The sequence below is a fragment of the Conger conger genome, chromosome 16, assembly GCF_963514075.1.
Source record: "Conger conger chromosome 16, fConCon1.1, whole genome shotgun sequence".
In the NCBI taxonomy this organism is placed as follows: domain Eukaryota; kingdom Metazoa; phylum Chordata; class Actinopteri; order Anguilliformes; family Congridae; genus Conger; species Conger conger.
In genome coordinates, this window is record NC_083775.1 from 18,721,477 (window position 1) to 18,738,940 (window position 17,464).

Sequence of the window (17,464 nt, forward strand, 5' to 3'; positions counted from 1 at the left end):
TCCACCCATCAGCCAACAATGACTGTTTAAGACCCTCCCCTTGAACCAATATTAGCGTCCCAAAATTCTCTACTGTCAATTATCTGCCCTGTGGTGCAAAATGCAGGATATAAAGTATGAGATTATGTAAGATCGTGAAATCGAGAAGCTTGTTGTGAGACAGGACCATGAGTAGAGAGGGGTGAGTGTGTGGTGTTGAGGGGGCAGTGCATCTCACGGACGGGGTGTGACGAGAGCGGAGTGGGTGTCTGGTGTTGAGGGGGAAAGGGGGCGATGCATCTCACGTTTTGTTGAAGAGCACTAGCACGGAGGCGGAGCTGAGCGGCTCGGCAGACAGGACGGACAGCAGCTGGATGCAGGAGGCCGCCACCTGGTGGATGTTTGCAGAATCCACCATGAACTGGGGAGAGTGGCAAGTTTAGGAAAGTGGAGGAGAGATAGTATGACTGCATAGTGAACTGACAGGAGAGAGGAACTCATAGATGAGATAACCCAAGTCATCAAAAATATTACATTACATTATTGGCATTTGGCAGATGCTCTTATCCAGAGTGACGTACAGTTGATTAAACTAAGCAGGAGACAATCCTCCCCTGGAGCAATGCAGGGTTAAGGACCTTGCTCAAGGGCTCAAGGGCTCAAGGGCCCAACGGCTGTGCGGATCTTATTGTGGCTACACTGGCATTAGAACCACCGACCTTGTGTGTCCCAGTCATTTACCTTACATTACATTACATTATTGGCATTTGGCAGACGCTCTTATCCAGAGCGACGTACAGTTGATTTTAGACTAAGCAGGAGACAATCCTCCCCTGGAGCAATGCAGGGTTAAGGGCCTTGCCCAAGGGCCCAACGGCTGTGCAGATCTTATTGTGGCTACACCGGGGTTAGAACCACCAACCTTGCGTGTCCCAGTCATTTACCTTAACCACTACGCTACAGGCCACCCTGTAATTTTGGATGAAATGCAGATGAAATGACTAGTCACTAGAAAATAAAGTTTGAGCACTCTGATAATAAAGACGAAAAATTATTTAATTTGTGTAGACTTTATTTCTGAGGCTGGCTGACGTTTCAATATCGAAATGCCTTCCTCAGAGCCATGAAATAAGCATGAAATTTACTTCAGCCCAGGACAGATTTGGTTGCTCAATGTGTTCTCTGACCAACGCCTTTCCCTCCCCAAAACCAACACTCACTATGACAGAGGAGCAGTCGGTGTAGTAGCTGGGCCAGATGGGTCCCATACATCCCCCAAGCTCCCTCACTGTCACCTTCCTCTTCCTCAGGGTCAGGTCCGTCAGGTTGGTGCCCACCTGAGAGATGGGGCCGGGACTGTGAACTGTCTTAGCAGGTCATAGCTGGTCTGTGGCTGGTCAATGCTGGCTAAATCGGGTCTGTGACTGGTCAATGCTGGCTAAATCACGTCTGTGGCTGGTCAATGCTGGCTAAATCAGGTCTGTGACTGGTCAATGCTGGTTACAGTGGTGTGAAAAAATGTTTGCCCCCTTCCTGATTTATTTATTTATTTATTTATTTATTTATTTATTTTTGTTTGTTTGTCACACTTAAATGTTTCAGATCAAACAAATTTAAATATTAGTCAAAGACAACACAAGTAAACACAAAATGCAGTTTTTAAATTAAGGTTTTTATTATTAAGGGAGAAAAAAAATCCAAACCTACATGGCCCTGTGTAAAAAAGTGATTGCCCCCTAAACCTAATAACTAGTTGGGCCAACCTTACATTTACATTTTACATTTTAGTCATTTGGCAGACGCTTTTAATCCAAAGCGACTTACAAGTGCATAGGTTCTACCACAAGTCAAAGCATCACAACCAGAACTAGGAAAATACACCTGGACTGCTGTTCGAAACATATAGTCGTCATCATAAGTGCAATTTTTTATTTTTATTTTTATTTTATTTTTATTTTTTTTGGTGGGGGGGGGGGTTAGACAGGGATAAGGGTATCAGAAGGGGGGGGCGGGGTAAGTCAGGAGGGAGGACTAAGGTAGAGTTTGAAGAGGTGTGTTTTGAGTCTGCGTCGAAATAGGGGGAGGGATTCTGCTGTCCTGACAGTGGTAGGCAAGTCATTCCACCACTGAGGGACCAGAACGGAAAACAGGCGTGAACGTGCAGCTCGACCGCCAGGTGCCCGTAGAGAGGGAACCGTAAGGCGACCAGAGCTGGCAGACCGGAGTGGTCTAGCTGGGGAGTAGGGAGTGATCAGGGATTGTATGTAATGTGGGGCAGTCCCCTTAGCAGCCTGAAATGCCAACACTAGGGCCTTGAATCGGATGCGTGCGGCAATAGGAAGCCAGTGGAGGCCAATGAGAAGCGGGGTGACATGAGCCGACCTGGGCTGACTGGTGATCAAGCGGGCTGCAGCATTCTGGACCAGCTGGAGGGGCTTGATGGCGCACGCTGGGAGACCGGCTAGGAGGGAGTTGCAGTAATCCAGGCGGGAAATGACGAGCGCCTGGACTAGGAGCTGGGTGGCTTTCTCCGTCAGGAGATGACGGATGCGACGTATATTATACAGAAAGAACCTGCAGGTTCTGGCAGTGGAGGATACTTGTGGAACCAGGGAGAGGCAGTTATCAAGAGTCACCCCAAGATTCTTTGCCGTACGGGAGGAGGAAACTACAAAGTCCTCCACAGTCAGTGAGAGGTCAATTGACGGAGAGGACTTGGCAGGGATGTAGAGAAGCTCAGTTTTGGCAAGGTTGAGCTTCAGGTGATGGGAAGTCATCCACGCAGAGATATCAGCCAAGCAGGCAGAGATCCGTGTGGTGATTTGGGTGTCGGGGGGGAAGGAAATGAAAAGTTGGGTGTCATCAGCGTAGGAGTGATAAGAGAAGCCGTGGGAAGAGATAACAGAACCAAAAGACATGGTGTAAAGCGAGAAGAGGAGAGGCCCAAGAACCGAGCCCTGCGGGACTCCAGTTCGTAGGGGTTGAGGGTCGGAGACTGCGCCCCTCCAAGTCACCTGGTAGGAGCGACCAGAGAGGTAGGAGGAAAACCAAGCGAGTGCAGAACCTGTGACACCCATCCCAGACAGCGATGAGAGCAGAATCTCATGGTTGACTGTATCGAAGGCGGCTGACAGGTCAAGGAAGATGAGGACAGAGGAGAGGGATTTTGCTTTAGCAGAGTGGAGTGCCTCAGTGACCGCGAGCAGGGCGGTTTCAGTGGAGTGGCCACTCTTGAAGCCAGACTGGTTGGGGTCATGGAGATTGTTGTGGAGAAGATAAGTGGACAGTTGGGAGCAGACCGCCCGTTCCAGGGTTTTAGCGAGAAAGGGAAGAAGAGAGACAGGCCGGTAGTTGTTCAGGGCAGAGGGATCAAGAGTAGGTTTTTTGAGGAGGGGAGTGACTCTCTTCAGGGAAGAGGGCATGGTGCCGGAAGAGAGGGAGGTGTTGATTAGAGAGGAGAGAAAAGGGAGAATGTCCTCAGATATAGACTGTAGGAGGGGAGAGGGGAACCTTAGCAGCAACAACTGCAATCAAGCGTTTGCAATAACTTGCAATGAGTCTCTTACAGCGCTGTGGAGGAATTTTGGCCCACTCATCTTTGCAGAATTGTTGTAATTCAGCCACATTGGAGGGTTTGAGCATGAACCGCCTTTTTAAGGTCATGCCACAGCATCTCAATAGGATTCAGGTCAGGACTTTGACTAGGCCACTCCAAAGTCTTCATTTTGTTTTTCTTCAGCCATTCAGAGGTGGACTTGCTGGTGTGTTTTGGATCATTGTCCTGCTGCAGAACCCAAGTTCGTTTCAGCTTGAGGTCACGAACAGATGGCCGGACATTCTCCTTCAGGATTTTTTGGTGGACAGCAGAATTCATGGTTCCATTTATCACAGCAAGTCTTCCAGGTCCTGAAGCAGCAAAAGCCCCAGACCATCACACTATCACCACCATATTTTACTGTTGGTATGGTGTTCTTTTTCTGAAATGCGGTGTTACTTTTACGCCAGATGTAATGTGATACACACCTTCCAAAAAGTTCAACTTTTGTCTCGTCAGACCACAGAGTATTTTCCCAAAAGTCTTGGGGAACATCAACATGTTTTCCGGCAAAATTGAGACGAGCCTTAATGTTCTTTTTGCTCAGCAGTGGTTTTCGTCTTGGAACTCTGCCATGCAGGCCATTTTTGCCCAGTCTCTTTCTTATGGTGGAGTCATGAACAGTGACCTTAACTGAGGCAAGTGAGGCCTGCAGTTCTTTGGATGTTGTTGTGGGGTCTTTTGTGACCTCTTGGATGAGTCGTCGCTGTGCTCTTGGGGTAATTTTGGTCAGCCGGCCACTCCTGGGAAGGTTCACCACTGTTCCATGTTTTCGCCATTTGTGGATAATGGCTCTCACTGTGGTTCGCTGGAGTCCCAAAGCTTTAGAAATGGCTTTATAACCTTTTCCAGACTGATAGATCTCAATTACTTTCTTTCTCATTTGTTCCTGAATGTCTTTAGATCTCAGCACGATGTCTAGCTTTTGAGGATCATTTGGTCTACTTCACTTTGTCAGGCAGGTCCTATTTAAGTGATTTCTTGATTGAGAACAGGTGTGGCAGTAATCAGGCCTGGGTGTGGCTAGAGAAATTGAACTCAGGTTTGATAAACCACAGTTATGTTTTAACGGGGAGGGGGGGGCAATCACTTTTTCACATAGGGCCATGTAGGTTTGGATTTTTTTTCTCCCTTAATAATAAAAACCTTCATTTAAGAACTGCATTTTGTGTTTACTTGTGTTGTCTTTGACTAATATTTAAATTTGTTTGATGAGCTGAAACATTTAAGTGTGACAAACATGGGAAAATAAAAATAAATAAATCAGGAAGGGGGCAAACACTTTTTCACACCACTGTACGTTGGTAGAGTAAGCTGGTGAACAAACTGGTGAACTAGGTGATTAGCTATAAAATCAGCTTGATTTCAACAATCAAGTGTTGAAAACAGCTTACACCAGCTTGACCAGCTGGTGGTCAGACTATCATGGAATGAAAGCATCACTAAATGTTTGTCACAGCAATTTGACCAGTACTTGAATTCCATTCTGAGAGACTGAAAATGAATATATGGGAACATTCACAACAACAGCCATTACTAGGTTACTACACGTTTTCTTTGCAATACTTAATTTTGCAAGAGTTAATTTAACTGCGAAATTAATTTCAGACTATTCCAAAATGTATTTCAGACTATTAATTGCAAATAAATTAACAGGGTAATATGACTGACCAAATGATAATACTTCAGTGAACCTCACTTAACTCTACAGTACAGCATGCACTTTTATCAATTTCTGAAACTGCTGTGATTAATCGAATTTTCGGCTGGCACTCAACCCAAAAATCAGCCACTCACAGTGGGCAGCGTCGCGGGTGGTTCGCCTAAATCCGTGGGTCCATCACGCAAGCTGAGCTGTGAATTCAGCCCGTTAAGGAGGACAATCATTTCGGAAAAGCCCTAATTATCACATTATGACTAAAGGGCATGAAAACACGGAAATAGTTACTGTTATATCCTTTATTTTTGGAACTGTAACCGTGAATCAGATATTAAGAACATTGCATAAAATACCAAAATAAGTCCTAGACATTTATTTTGTATGCATGAATAATGTCAATAACAAGCAGCTTGCTGACGTGTTGTAAAGTCAAAGTTACTGTCAACAAGGAAATGATAGATAGCATTGTAACTAACTTAGTAATTAAATAGCGACAGCTAAACCGAACGTTACTGTTATTCTTGCTGGCACGTGCTGAGAAAGGATATTCTGTAGCCGTTTCAGGAGCAGAGTTTTTCCAACACCAGTGGCTCCAAGCAACAAACACATTTCCCTGGAAATTAATTTATTCGTCGAATTACGTTTGCAAATAAAATAGAACAAATGCATCTATTTGACGTTAGGCTATGTAATGCAAGGCAACTTAGCTAGCTACCAACCCAGGTAGGCTGTCAATATAAAATCCTGCCAATAGCGAGTTAAATAGCCTGTGAAATTCTGACAGTCTAAATATTTTATTAGCTGTCAGTGATGCTTTGTTAAACGAAGCCGCACTTTCGCTGAATTACAGCTAGATTAGCGAACATTTGTTTAGATTTGCTAAGATTTTAGAGTATTGCTAACATTAGCGTTAGCGGAGTAAAGCTGCACGCTTCCTCCGCCACCATGACAACGCAACAGTCAGTCATAGGGTTGTCGTCTACGATTGGTCATTTTGTATGGATAGGGCTGGTAAACAGAAAGTGACCCGGAATAAAAATGTAAGCACTCTTTCCAGACTTTCTCTGATCCTGTATGGATACGTCCCAGTTTAAAGCTTGAAACAGCTGCATTTCGGCATTTAAAATTACTTTCTTGTCCATCTGACAGAATTTGTTATTGTTGCTGCTGTGTAACAAAGCCAACATAGCAAGAGTAAACATGGAAGCCTTGCTTAAAAAAGAGCTGGGAACTTCGATACTGAAAGCCTCGGGCCATTCAGGATCGGGCTGCATCAGCGAGGGACAGAGCTACGACACTGACAGCGGACGGATTTTTGCGAAAATAAACCACAAGAGCGAGGTTAATTGTGCTCAAAATTCTGTCCCGTGCTAGCTGTGTAATCTTGCTTGCTAATGAATTTTAATGGTAGCTTATCATAAAGGCTGCGTAAAGGCTAGACCAGTAAAGGCTTAGAACACGCTAGCACTCTACTGTGAAGTAAAAAAAAGTGGACAAATTACGTTTTCTGTGAGAAATGTATTGGCGAACTCACGTGCACACACACCGGTCTACATTCTAAAGCTCCCCTTTGCCCTCCCTAGCTTATGTAATAGGCGTAGTTACGTGAAAAAGGCGTGGTGGTGTTTGCAAAATTTCTGAAGTGTCAATCAACTAGTACAAGAATTTTGTCGCAAAATGCCGTATAATCTCCGGCTTGCCTGCTTAAAAAAACAAAAACAGTTACCAATGGCAAGCTAAACGCGTTAGGCGTTGACTTGGTTCTAGAAACGACCGTGCTGACACGCTAAACGGAGCTGTGTTTTTGAAGACGTGGGACGTGGGACGAGTGGTTGGTCGGACTCGGTATTTTTCGGGACCGCAATGCATGCTGGGGATGCAGGTCCCAGGGGTGGATCTAGCCTCTCCCGTGTCTGGCACATGGAGATATACAGTCAGGTCCATAAATATTGGGACATCGACATAATTCTCATCTTTTTGGCTCTATACACCACCACAATGGATTTGAAATGAAACGAACAAGATGTGCTTTAACTGCAGATTTTCAGCTTTAATTTGAGGGTATTTACATCCAAATCAGGTGAACGGTGTAGGAATTACAACAGTTTGTATATGTGCCTCTCACTTTTTAAGGGGACTGTACATGGGCTACCAGCCGCAGTTCCTGACTCTGCAGGAGACAGTCGCCGTCACACCGGTGCAGACAAAAGTAAAAATGTGCCATTCCACATTGCCCCAATACTGTAAAATTACGAGTTCCGCGCACACAAGTCCATTACCATTTACCATTTAACACACGTCGCTGGTTCAATATCAGATTCAAAATGCCTTTATGTGTATTATTTACTCCCCTCTGTGCCCATGTCAATGATTTATGTTAAAGTAACTTTTCGTGTGGCAACATAAAACATGGCATGGGTTGCATGGACATTATTCAAAAATACATGTTATGACATGATCACCCTTAACGGTGCCCTTTAACATTCTAAAACATTTAAGGTTAGAAGTTTGTAAAGCATGCTCTAATGCAGCAATAGAACCAAACATGCCAGCACTTCCTTCTGCCAAGGAGAATGACAAAATAACTGGATATATATGTCTTTGTTGTTATGATGTTAATAGTAAGAACCGTGAAATTTTCGGCAAGGATGGCTGAATATCTTTGTGCAATGTGTATAAATAAAATTGTAAGCCAATGATGGGCTTACTAGTCTGTTTAATGCTGTTAAAATGCTATATACGTGTATTTTGTTTCTCTCAGTACTGATATCTGTGAATTTGACTCTGATTCTCTGAAAGGCCAGGCTCATGTTTGATGGAGAAGCAGCCAGCTTGGATTCCATCTTGAAGACAGAGACTGTGAAAGTGCCAAAACCAATGAAGGTGATTGACCTCAAGACTGGTGGTGCAGTGTTCGTCATGGAGCATATGGATATGAGGAGCCTGCACAAGTAAGCCTCTTCTGAATGTGTGTGTGTGGGTGTGTGTGCGGGGTGTGTGCAGGCGGGCAGGCATGTGTGGTGTGGGTGTCTGTTATTTTACTGTAGCAGTTCCATATCACGATAATGAGACCACAGCGGTTGCCACTTGAAAATTCCATAATGGAGAATGACCACTATACGCATCTGGAAACCCACTTCACAACATTCCCCTTCAGAAAGTGTTCTAGGCATTGTCCTGAAGAGAGAGTGTTGGACAGAGTGGGTTATCCCAAGCTCTACCCTGTGGTGAGTTTGTGCTTGACTGGCTGGTTGTTGCAGATATTCTGCGCAGCTGGGGGAGCAGCTGGCCGATCTGCACTTGCACAATCAGAGGCTGAGAGAACGGAGGGACAAGGAAGAACAAACTGTTGGTAATTAACATCAGTCACTGCATCGGTTCTTGCATTTCGTTCAGGGGCCCCTAGCGCCGATCCTAAATGACTGCAGGGCCTCCATCTCGTTCATATTATAAACATATGCTGTAAAAACAAATTTGGCAATTGAATGTCATTTATTTTTACTTTTCAGTTTGATTTCAGTTTTTTCCATCTGTCTTGCTTGTCTTTTCTAAGGGAAAGGATCAGGCCAGTCTGATGTTCCCGTCATTGACAAGTATGGGTTCCAGACGCCCACCTGCTGTGGTTACCTGCCGCAGGTGAGCAGGTGTCTCAGTAAAGATGTCCGATTTATTGCTGCTATATTTCGACCAGCTGTGTCTTCGTCAGGCAAACACCTCGCACAGTCCCTGAGACAAACTGGGTTTGCTCAGTCACGTCCAGTGCCTGAACTCCCTGTATCCTTTGAGCTTCTTGTGTACTTCCTGTTGTTTTGTGCACTCTTTCACCTGTGTGTTGCTTCATATACTTTCTCACCTGTGCATTTTCTGTCTTGTGTTCACCCAGATGAATGACTGGCAGGGTGACTGGTTCTTGTGTTGTGTTCACCCAGGTGAATGACTGGCAGAGTGACTGGGTGGCCTTCTTCACCCAGCAGAGGCTGCAGCACCAGCTGGGTCTGTTGGAGCAGTCCTGTGGAGACAGGGAGGCAGAGGAGCTATGGACTCAGCTGCAGGTAACTCACTCAAAACCCAAAGCCTGTCCTTCATCATGGCTGCCCAACCCTGTTCCTGGAGATCTAGCATCATGTAGGTTTTCACTCCAACACTACAAAAGCACATCTCATTCAACAGGTAGTGATTTTGTTGAGCTTGGTAGAATAAGGCATGCCAAATTATGGTTGAAGTGAAAACCTACATTACAGGATGCTAGATCTCCAGGAACAGGGTTGGGCAGCCCTGGCTTAGATAGATTGATTCACCTTGGGGTATGCCTGTGTCTGAGGCTTTGTGTACCCTCTCCTCTGTCCCAAGCTTAAGATCCCCAAGATGTTTGAGGGGGTGCAGGTGTACCCCGCTCTGCTTCACGGGGACCTGTGGTCGGGCAATGTGGCCGAGGGTTCAGGCGGCCCCGTCATCTTTGACCCTGCCTCCTTCTACGGCCACGCTGAGTATGAACTGGGCATCGCTGGGATGTTCGGTGGGTTTGGGAGCTCCTTCTACTCTGCCTACCACAAGAAGCTTCCCAAGGCGCCCGGGTTCGAGAAGAGGAAGCAGCTCTACCAGCTCTTCCACTACCTGAACCACTGGAACCACTTTGGCAGCAGCTACAGGGGATCCTCACTGCGCATCATGAGGGACCTCCTCAAATAGGCATTGCCTCTGCCTGAAGGACCTGGAGGTGGCTGCCCTTCTCACTGCCTGAAGGCCAGAGCAGGGTTTAAATTGGCGAAGCCCATTTTGCACAGCAGAAATATTTCCGTTATACACATCTAGAGATGCGACTGACAGTCCCTGTGTAAGCATTTCAGTGAGGTGAGAAGCATTCCAAATGGCCATTTTAAAGGCTTCCAGGTGGCCTCTGTGGTGACTAAACTAATTATTTAAATGACAACTGTCTGTTTAAAAAACTGATAATGCTTCATTACATTACATTATTGGCATTTGGCAGACGCTCTTATCCAGAGCGACGTACAACAAAGTGCATACCCATAACCAGGGATAAGTGCACTTCAAACAACAGATGTATGTTCATCATTCCATTTAACACTGTTAGGTGATTAAATTCATTATAATCAAACTTTGCAGTGTGTTAGATTACCTTGAAGTATTACAAGTTTGTTTTTTTAAATGTGATAGTTTAATTTTATTTATTGAAAAATGTAGCACACCTTATGGGGTCATTGCTGTCATCCACTTAACCCTGTGCAGGAAAATAATCCTAATGAGTCTAATGAGATTGACATCCTATCATTTTCGGCTGTAAACACCCCCAGACATTATCCCAGATGACTAAAGAAACATTTGACATCAGGTTCTGGTTGATGTTACTGGGTTTATGAATTGTAGTGTAATTTAAAATATGAATACTGCAAGCTAATAAAATACTATGTAAATTCTGGTTCATTTTGTGCTGGTTTGTTTAATGTGTATGTTACATTGTGTATGTATTTTATTTTTTTAAATTATACCAATGGCAGTCAAAATCTATACTTTTACAATATACTCTGTATATTGTTCCAACTCTTGTTGTTTTAATCTCTAAGTACCTTGAGCTGCATATAAAAAGTGTTATACACATAAAATGTAAATATACATAACCGAACGTACTGTAACACTGGCATGAAATTTGTAATACACGAATATTAAATGGAGCAACCATTGTGTATGGGTAAAGAAACGTACGCCCTTACAACTCACATCCTTCAATACAAACATAGTTGACGAAAAGCGTTTGTTTAGTCGTCGGAACATTTTGTACAATACATATTCCGTACATTCAGACCAATGTGTTATCGCTGAAGCTTCACAGCAGGAGACTTGCTGATCCGTTGTTATGGGACTTCAGTTGGGCGCAGCAAACAACACTTCCCAAAACGTTACCGGCCAATTGCAGTGTGCTTAGTTGAAGTTCAACCTCAGGTTTCAACCCCACACCGCAGAACTGCATAGCAACTGGAACATCGAATCGTTCTTTCATAGTCACAAACCCCGTGATAGTCTCCACATAGGCATGTTTCAATCGATGTAGTAAATTAGTACCTGTAGTCTCTAACTTCACTCCTGTTAGTCTCCAACTGCCATTTTAAAGCTTGCAACAGCAGTAATTACGCCGTTTAAAAATACCTTCTGGCCCATCAGGCATTATTATTGTAACGATATGGCAAACATGGAAGCCTTGCTTAAAAAAGAACTGGGAACTTCGATGCTGAAAGCCTCTGGCGATGCAGCAGTGGGCTGCATCAGCGAGGGACAGAGCTACGACATTGACAGCGGACGGGTTTTTGTGAAAATAAACCACAGGAGCCAGGTTATTTCTTTTTGAAATTTTGCCCGGTAGTGCGCAGTCGCGCTAGTTGTTTTTGATCACATAGAACAGGTACACTGCTAAAGCGTGGCGAATTTGGACAATTGCATGGAGTGTCAGCTAGATAACTTGGTAAAAAATGTTTCATTTTTTTGTCAGTAAATGGCGTGATCTGTTTCCTTTTTTGCGCCGCCGCCGCAAAAAAAAAAAAATCACGTTCCATGCGAAAGGCGTTGACTGGGTTCTCGAAACGGCTATGTTGTCGTGGTGACAAAACGCTGTATTTTTGAATACGTGGATTCCCTTACAGTACCTGGGTCTGATACAAGGAGAACTGTAGGGCTCATCGCCGCAGTTTCTCACGGCATGAGACTCGCCGCCACAACAGTGCTGACAACAGTGAAATTGTGACACTGACGTGCACCCCCCATATGGCCCAATATTGTAAAAGAACGGGTTGTTCTGTCCCTGGATCGATGTCACTTTTCACTCGATTTCTGTGTAGTATTTATCCCCGTATGTGCCTTTCGCAATGATTTGTTCTGTCTTTTTTTGACTACATTGCAAAATAAAACGGAGCATTTTTAAATTAAATTGTTAGCCAAGATGGGCTTACTGGCCTGTTCCCCGTTATCACAATATCACTATTCCGACTCCTGTTTTTGATGCCATTAAAATGCTGTAAACATTTTAAAGGAAGAAAAAAAACAAGAACGCTTCCCACAATTAATCTGGGTGCTCAGCCTCAATAGAAACAAGCATAATTGCAAAAGGAAAGGGAAGGTGGCACTGCATTACCAGCCCCATGCTTACATGTTTCAGCCAAAGGGCTTCCTCAGAGTGCATGTTGAACAATAGCAACAATAAATGTTGCTTATTTTATCTGAGTGACAACCATGTTGCACAACTCCATGCAATCTACACTCACTGAGCACTTCATTAGGCATTTCTTAGAGTTATTGGTCTTCTGCTGCTGTAGCCTCTCCACTTAGAGGTTTGACGCGTTACATTATTACACTCTTATCCAGAGCGACGTACAGTTGATTAGACTATGCAGGAGCCTGCATATGCAGGGTTAAGGACCCAACGGCTGCGCGGATCTTATTGTGGCGACACCGGGATTAGAACCACCGACCTTGCAGGTCCCAGTCATTTACCTTAACCACTACGCTACAGGCCGTTGTGTGTTCACAGATGCTCTTCTGCATACCACTATTGTAATACGTATTTGCGTTACTGTCACCTTCCTGTCAGCTTTGACCAGTCTGGCCCTTCTCCTCTGACCTCTCTCATTAACAACGTGTTTCTGTCCGCAGAACTGCTTCTCACTAGATGTTTTTGTTTCTGTCTGGCACCAGCAATCATTCCACATTTCTTCCCCATTCTGACATTTGGTCTGAAAAACAACTGAACCTCTTGACCATGTCTACATGCTTTTATAGATTTAGTTGCTGCCACATGATTGGCTTATTAAAATTTTGCATTAACAACCTGGTGTACAGGTTACCTAATAAAATGGTCATTGGGTATAATTGTTGTAACAGATAATATTGTTCAACATAGCCCTTGTGTTGTAGGCACTTACTTTTGGGTAGTGGTCCCTCAGTACTAATATTTTGCATTTGTTCCCACCTCCCTGGAAGGCCAGGCTCATGTTTGACGGAGAAGCAGCCAGCTTGGATTCCATCTTGAAGACACAGACAGTGAAAGTACCAAAACCAATGAAGGTGATTGATCTTGAGACTGGTGGTGCGGTGTTTGTCATGGACCATCTGGATATGACGAGCCTGAACAAGTATGCTGCTTCTGAGTCTGTGTGTGTGTGGGTGTGTGTGTGTTTATTTTACTCGATGGACAGGGCCATGTGTTAGTTCCATAACACCATTTTCCACTTGAAAATTCCAAAACAGGGAATGACCACTTTACGCATCTGGAAACCCACTTTACAACATTCCCCTTCAGAAAGTGTTCTAGGCATTGTCCTGAAGAGAGTGAGTGTTGGACAGAGTGGGTTATCCCAAGCTCTACCCTGTGGTGAGTTTGTGCTTGACTGGCTGGTTGTTGCAGATATTCTGCGCAGCTGGGGGAGCAGCTGGCTGATCTGCACTTGCACAATCAGAGGCAGAGAGAACGGAGGGACAAGGAAGAACAAACTGTTGGTAATTAACATCAGTCACTGCATCAGTTCCTGCTTTTCATTCAGGGTAAAGAGTGCCCGTCCACACTGCTAGGCTTAAGTTTAATTTAGAAATAAATAGGAGTTTTAAATTTATGTCATTTATTTTTATTTTTAAATTCAAGTTTGATTTCAGTTTTTACCATCTGTCTTGTTTGTCTTATTGCAGGGAAAGGATCGGGCCAGTCTGATGTTCCCATCATTGAGAAGTATGGGTATCACACTGCCACCTGCTATGGTTACTTCCCACAGGTGAGCAGGTCCCAGAGCACTGACCCTGGGTCTGCTCAGACTGGCAGAGTGACTGGTCTTCAACCTTCTCAAACACTCCCATGTCACCCCCCTGCTTACTTCCCTCCACTGGCTGCCTGTCATGGCTTGCATCAAATTCAAAACATTGAATTTCAAGCAGTTCAGGGGTCAGCCCCAGCTTACCTCCAAAAGATCATCAGACCCTACACCTCTGCCAGACCTCTTTGTTCAGCCTCCACAGGCTGCCTGGCACCTCCCCCTCGCCGAACCTCCACCTCACGCTCACGACTACGGTCTGTTCTGGCTCCACAGTGGTGAAACAAACTCCCGGTGGAAGTCAGAACAGCAGAATCTCTTCCCACCTTCAAGCGCAAACTGAAGACTCACCTCTTCAAGCTGCACCTCTCTCCGCCCCTCCCTACCTCCCTGTAAACCTTAACTGTTGTCTTTACTTGTGTTATTTACTTGTCTTTCAGCACACTTATCCTTAGTTATGGGTATGCTATTTGCACTTTGCACTTTGCTGTACGTCGCTCTGGATAAGAGCGTCTGCCAAATGCCATTAATGTAATGTAATGCATGCAGTACATGAACTCTGTGTATCCTTTGAGTACTTGTTGTTTTTTGCAACGTTTCACCAGTGTGTTGTTTTACCGTATGTGCTAGCTTACAAGTACATTTTCTGTGTTGTGCTCACCAAGATGAATGACTGGCAGAATAACTGGTTCTTTTGTTGTGTTTACCCAGGTGAATGACTGGCAGAGTGACTGGTTCTTGTGTTGTGTTCACCCAGGTGAATGACTGGCAGAGTGACTGGGTGGCCTTCTTCACCCAGCAGAGGCTGCAGCACCAGCTGGGTCTGTTGGAGCAGTCCTGTGGAGACAGGGAGGTGCAGGAACTATGGACTCAGCTGCAGGTAACTCACTCAAAACCCAAAGCTTAGATTGTTTGCCATTGGAGTATGTCTGTGTCTGAACCTATGTGCCCCTCCCCTCTCCCCCAAGCCTATGATCCCCAAGATGTATGAGGGGGTGCAGGTGTACCCCGCCCTGCTTCACGGGGACCTTCATGGGAACAATGTGGCTGAGAGCTCAGACGGCCCCATCATCTTTGACCCTTGCTCCTTCTACGGCCACACCGAGTTTGAACTGACCATCTCTGTGATGTTTGAGGGGTTCGACAGCTCCTTCTACTCCGCCTACCATAAGAAGATTCCCAAAGCGCCCGGGTTTGAAAAACGGTATCAGCTCTACCAGGTCTTCAACTACCTCAACCACTGGAACCACTTTGGTGGTGAATACAGGGAAGCCTCACTGCGCACAATGAAGAACCTTCTTAAGTAGTCTTTGTCTCTGCCTGATGGACCTGAAGGAAGCTGCCCGTCGCTCTGCCTGCAGCCCAGGGCTTGTCTTTAAATTGACAATGCCCATTTTGCACAGGGGCTCTTTTTGTTATAAAGTATTATAAATACACAACTGACAGTGCCTTTCAGTGGGATGATTAATTTTAAAGATGCTAGTTTTAAAGGCTTCCAGATGGCCCTTGTGGGAGGGAACTCAGTTTAAATAGTTTAAATAGCTGATGACAACAACAGGGTTGTTATGCTATTCAGACTGTGATGGGGAAAAAATGATCCTGGGGTTATACATTGCATTGTAATTAAAAACAGTAATGTTCTTTGCAAATAAAAATACTACATGCAATTTGTGGCTCATTATTTAATGGTTACGTCATAAGTGTTTTTATTATTTATTACTTTAAAATTATACAAAAATGTCAGAACATACACTGACAACAATATACAGTACTATGCACATTGTTATAACTCCATTATTTAAGTCTGTCAACTGAAAATTGTGCAGAACATGAAAAGTATCCAAGATTAGATTAACGTAACCAAACGTAACCGACGATTGTGTATGTTGCAGTTATAGGCCAATAAACAAATTAGCGCCTTATCCTCAGTTTCAACGAAAAATAGTGACGAAAAAAGCGTTTGTTCAGTTGTCCTACCGTTTTGTACCAATATGTTCTCCGTACACTCAGACCAATGTGTTACCGCGGGAGCTTCATAACAACGCGAGGGGTGACTCGTTGATGCTACAAAAGAAATTCCTGAAATTCAGAAATTACATCTTATGTGTAATTGGTTATACATTGTGTTAACCAGGTATGTACTGTTCAGGAGTGTCTCTTATTATATGTGTTATCCGTGTCGTGCCTTTGTTTTAGCTAGTCTGCTAGGTTGCTAGCTTGCTAAACGGACAAGCGCCATCGCACCAGACACTCCCATAAAAACAAACGTGAAGTTACTTCGATTGTGGTTGAATTGTGAGCTGTCAGCGTATTTATAACATGTTTTCTCTAAAGCTATCCGCATTATGGCCCTAGCCGACATGGAGAATGGTTGTGAGGGGGAAGACGGAGTGTGCGAGCCGGACGTAATCGCGCAGTGTAACCTGCTGGGAGGTTTCACAGAGAGCTCCGAGACCCGGGCGCTGATCACCGGCCTCGCCGAGATGCACAATGATATCAAAAACAGGGAGTCCGTGACCGAGCGGTTCCTGGGTGAGAATTGTGATTTCGTTACTTCGGGTGTATGCGAGGCCCTCCCCTCCAACTTCAAGCAGACATTTCCTAAAATTATCCAGCCGTGCACATAGCTAATCTAACATAGCATAGCTAACATCTTGAACCCCTCCTGTCATTTCAGTTATAATGGACCGATACCAGGAACAGCCTCATCTTCTGGACCCACATCTTGGTAAATGGCATCCCCACACATGCAATCTTCGCACAGCCTATTAGTATTGATGCATTATTATCAGTAGTAACGTCTGTGTACATGTTGTGATGTATTGTGATCATTAGTAATGTCTGTGTACATGTTGTGATGCGTTATGATCAGTAGTAATGTGTGTGCATGTTGTGATGCATTATGATCAGTAATAAGCGCTGCTTTACGCTCTCAGAGTGGATGTTGAACACGCTGCTGGAGCAGGTCCGCAGTGAGCAGTCCCCCCCTCTGCTCGTCCATTTGGGCTTTAAGTTCCTGTACATCATCTCCAAGGTGAGGCTGGCCTGCCCTCTGCCAGAGCCCCCTGCAGTCCTGTCATTCTCACCCCTCCATCCTTTTTACTGCATTTGAGTGTGTGTGTGTGTGTGTGTGTGTGTGTGTGTGTGAGAGCGAGATAGATTGTGAATGATTGTGCAATTTCTTTTTTTGGAATAATGTAAGCGCTAAGTGGAATAATATTGTGCCAAGTGACTGGAATATAATGTACACTCACCGAGCACTTTATTAGAAACATTTTTACTTCATTACCCCTACTTATTAATGCGATTATCAAATCAGCCTATTGTGTCGCAGCAGTGCAATGCATACACTCATGTAGATACGGGTCAGGAGCTTCAGTTAATGAAGTTAAATGAAATGATTGTTGGTGGCGGACAGGGTGG

At 44.6% G+C, this 17,464-nt stretch overlaps 4 protein-coding genes across 10 annotated transcripts in view; 3 read left to right on the top strand and 1 right to left on the bottom strand.

Annotated features, from left to right (window-relative positions):
- Window positions 1-6,991, bottom strand: part of arl16 (ADP-ribosylation factor-like 16) — an 8,137-nt gene extending 1,146 nt beyond the window's left edge. The window contains exons 1-5 of one of the 4 annotated variants that reach the window (XM_061223778.1): window positions 6,961-6,991; window positions 5,782-5,847; window positions 5,372-5,429; window positions 1,200-1,316; window positions 285-400 (exon numbers count right to left, since the gene is read on the bottom strand). In XM_061223778.1, coding sequence (XP_061079762.1) covers window positions 285-400; window positions 1,200-1,316; window positions 5,372-5,429; window positions 5,782-5,843 — 353 coding nt within the window. In that variant the 5' untranslated portion in view covers window positions 5,844-5,847; window positions 6,961-6,991. The other 3 variants (XM_061223777.1, XM_061223779.1, XM_061223776.1) reach the window with 3 other exon arrangements.
- On the top strand, window positions 6,255-10,671 carry LOC133114418 (ketosamine-3-kinase-like). 2 transcript variants are annotated; one of them, XM_061223774.1, is made up of 6 exons: window positions 6,255-6,575; window positions 8,034-8,185; window positions 8,495-8,586; window positions 8,788-8,870; window positions 9,164-9,286; window positions 9,585-10,671. In XM_061223774.1, exons 1-6 carry the CDS (start codon window positions 6,435-6,437, stop codon window positions 9,921-9,923), a joined length of 930 nt encoding a protein of 309 aa, XP_061079758.1. In that variant the 5' UTR covers window positions 6,255-6,434; the 3' UTR covers window positions 9,924-10,671. The 2 variants fall into 2 exon arrangements, with proteins under 2 accessions (XP_061079758.1, XP_061079759.1); XM_061223775.1 differs by lacking the exon at window positions 6,255-6,575 and adding an exon at window positions 7,346-7,443.
- Window positions 10,672-11,223: 552 nt separating this feature from the next.
- On the top strand, window positions 11,224-15,708 carry LOC133114773 (ketosamine-3-kinase-like). 2 transcript variants are annotated; one of them, XM_061224400.1, is made up of 6 exons: window positions 11,224-11,580; window positions 13,221-13,372; window positions 13,645-13,736; window positions 13,923-14,005; window positions 14,799-14,921; window positions 15,010-15,708. In XM_061224400.1, exons 1-6 carry the CDS (start codon window positions 11,431-11,433, stop codon window positions 15,346-15,348), a joined length of 939 nt encoding a protein of 312 aa, XP_061080384.1. In that variant the 5' UTR covers window positions 11,224-11,430; the 3' UTR covers window positions 15,349-15,708. The 2 variants fall into 2 exon arrangements, with proteins under 2 accessions (XP_061080384.1, XP_061080385.1); XM_061224401.1 differs by lacking the exon at window positions 11,224-11,580 and adding an exon at window positions 11,636-11,709.
- Window positions 15,709-16,040: 332 nt separating this feature from the next.
- Window positions 16,041-17,464, top strand: part of tbcd (tubulin folding cofactor D) — a 29,055-nt gene continuing 27,631 nt past the window's right edge. Inside the window, exons 1-4 of one of the 2 annotated variants that reach the window (XM_061224416.1) lie at window positions 16,041-16,175; window positions 16,376-16,573; window positions 16,719-16,769; window positions 16,978-17,075. In XM_061224416.1, the coding sequence (XP_061080400.1) occupies window positions 16,387-16,573; window positions 16,719-16,769; window positions 16,978-17,075 (336 nt within the window). In that variant the 5' untranslated portion in view covers window positions 16,041-16,175; window positions 16,376-16,386. The remainder of the gene's footprint in view (window positions 16,176-16,375; window positions 16,574-16,718; window positions 16,770-16,977; window positions 17,076-17,464) is intronic. The other variant, XM_061224417.1, reaches the window with a different exon arrangement.

What these genes read in the sequence shown, in the direction of transcription:
- LOC133114418 (XM_061223774.1), top strand. Translation starts at nt 6,435, where the DNA reads ATGGAAGCCTTGCTTAAAAAAGAGCTGGGAACTTCGATACTGAAAGCC. An exon ending in GATATGAGGAGCCTGCACAA is followed by an intron (nt 8,186 to 8,494) that starts GTAAGCCTCTTC and finishes TGGTTGTTGCAG; the next exon opens with ATATTCTGCGCAGCTGGGGG. An exon ending in CAAGGAAGAACAAACTGTTG is followed by an intron (nt 8,587 to 8,787) that starts GTAATTAACATC and finishes GTCTTTTCTAAG; the next exon opens with GGAAAGGATCAGGCCAGTCT.
- LOC133114773 (XM_061224400.1), top strand. Translation starts at nt 11,431, where the DNA reads ATGGCAAACATGGAAGCCTTGCTTAAAAAAGAACTGGGAACTTCGATG. An exon ending in GATATGACGAGCCTGAACAA is followed by an intron (nt 13,373 to 13,644) that starts GTATGCTGCTTC and finishes TGGTTGTTGCAG; the next exon opens with ATATTCTGCGCAGCTGGGGG. An exon ending in GCTATGGTTACTTCCCACAG is followed by an intron (nt 14,006 to 14,798) that starts GTGAGCAGGTCC and finishes GTGTTCACCCAG; the next exon opens with GTGAATGACTGGCAGAGTGA.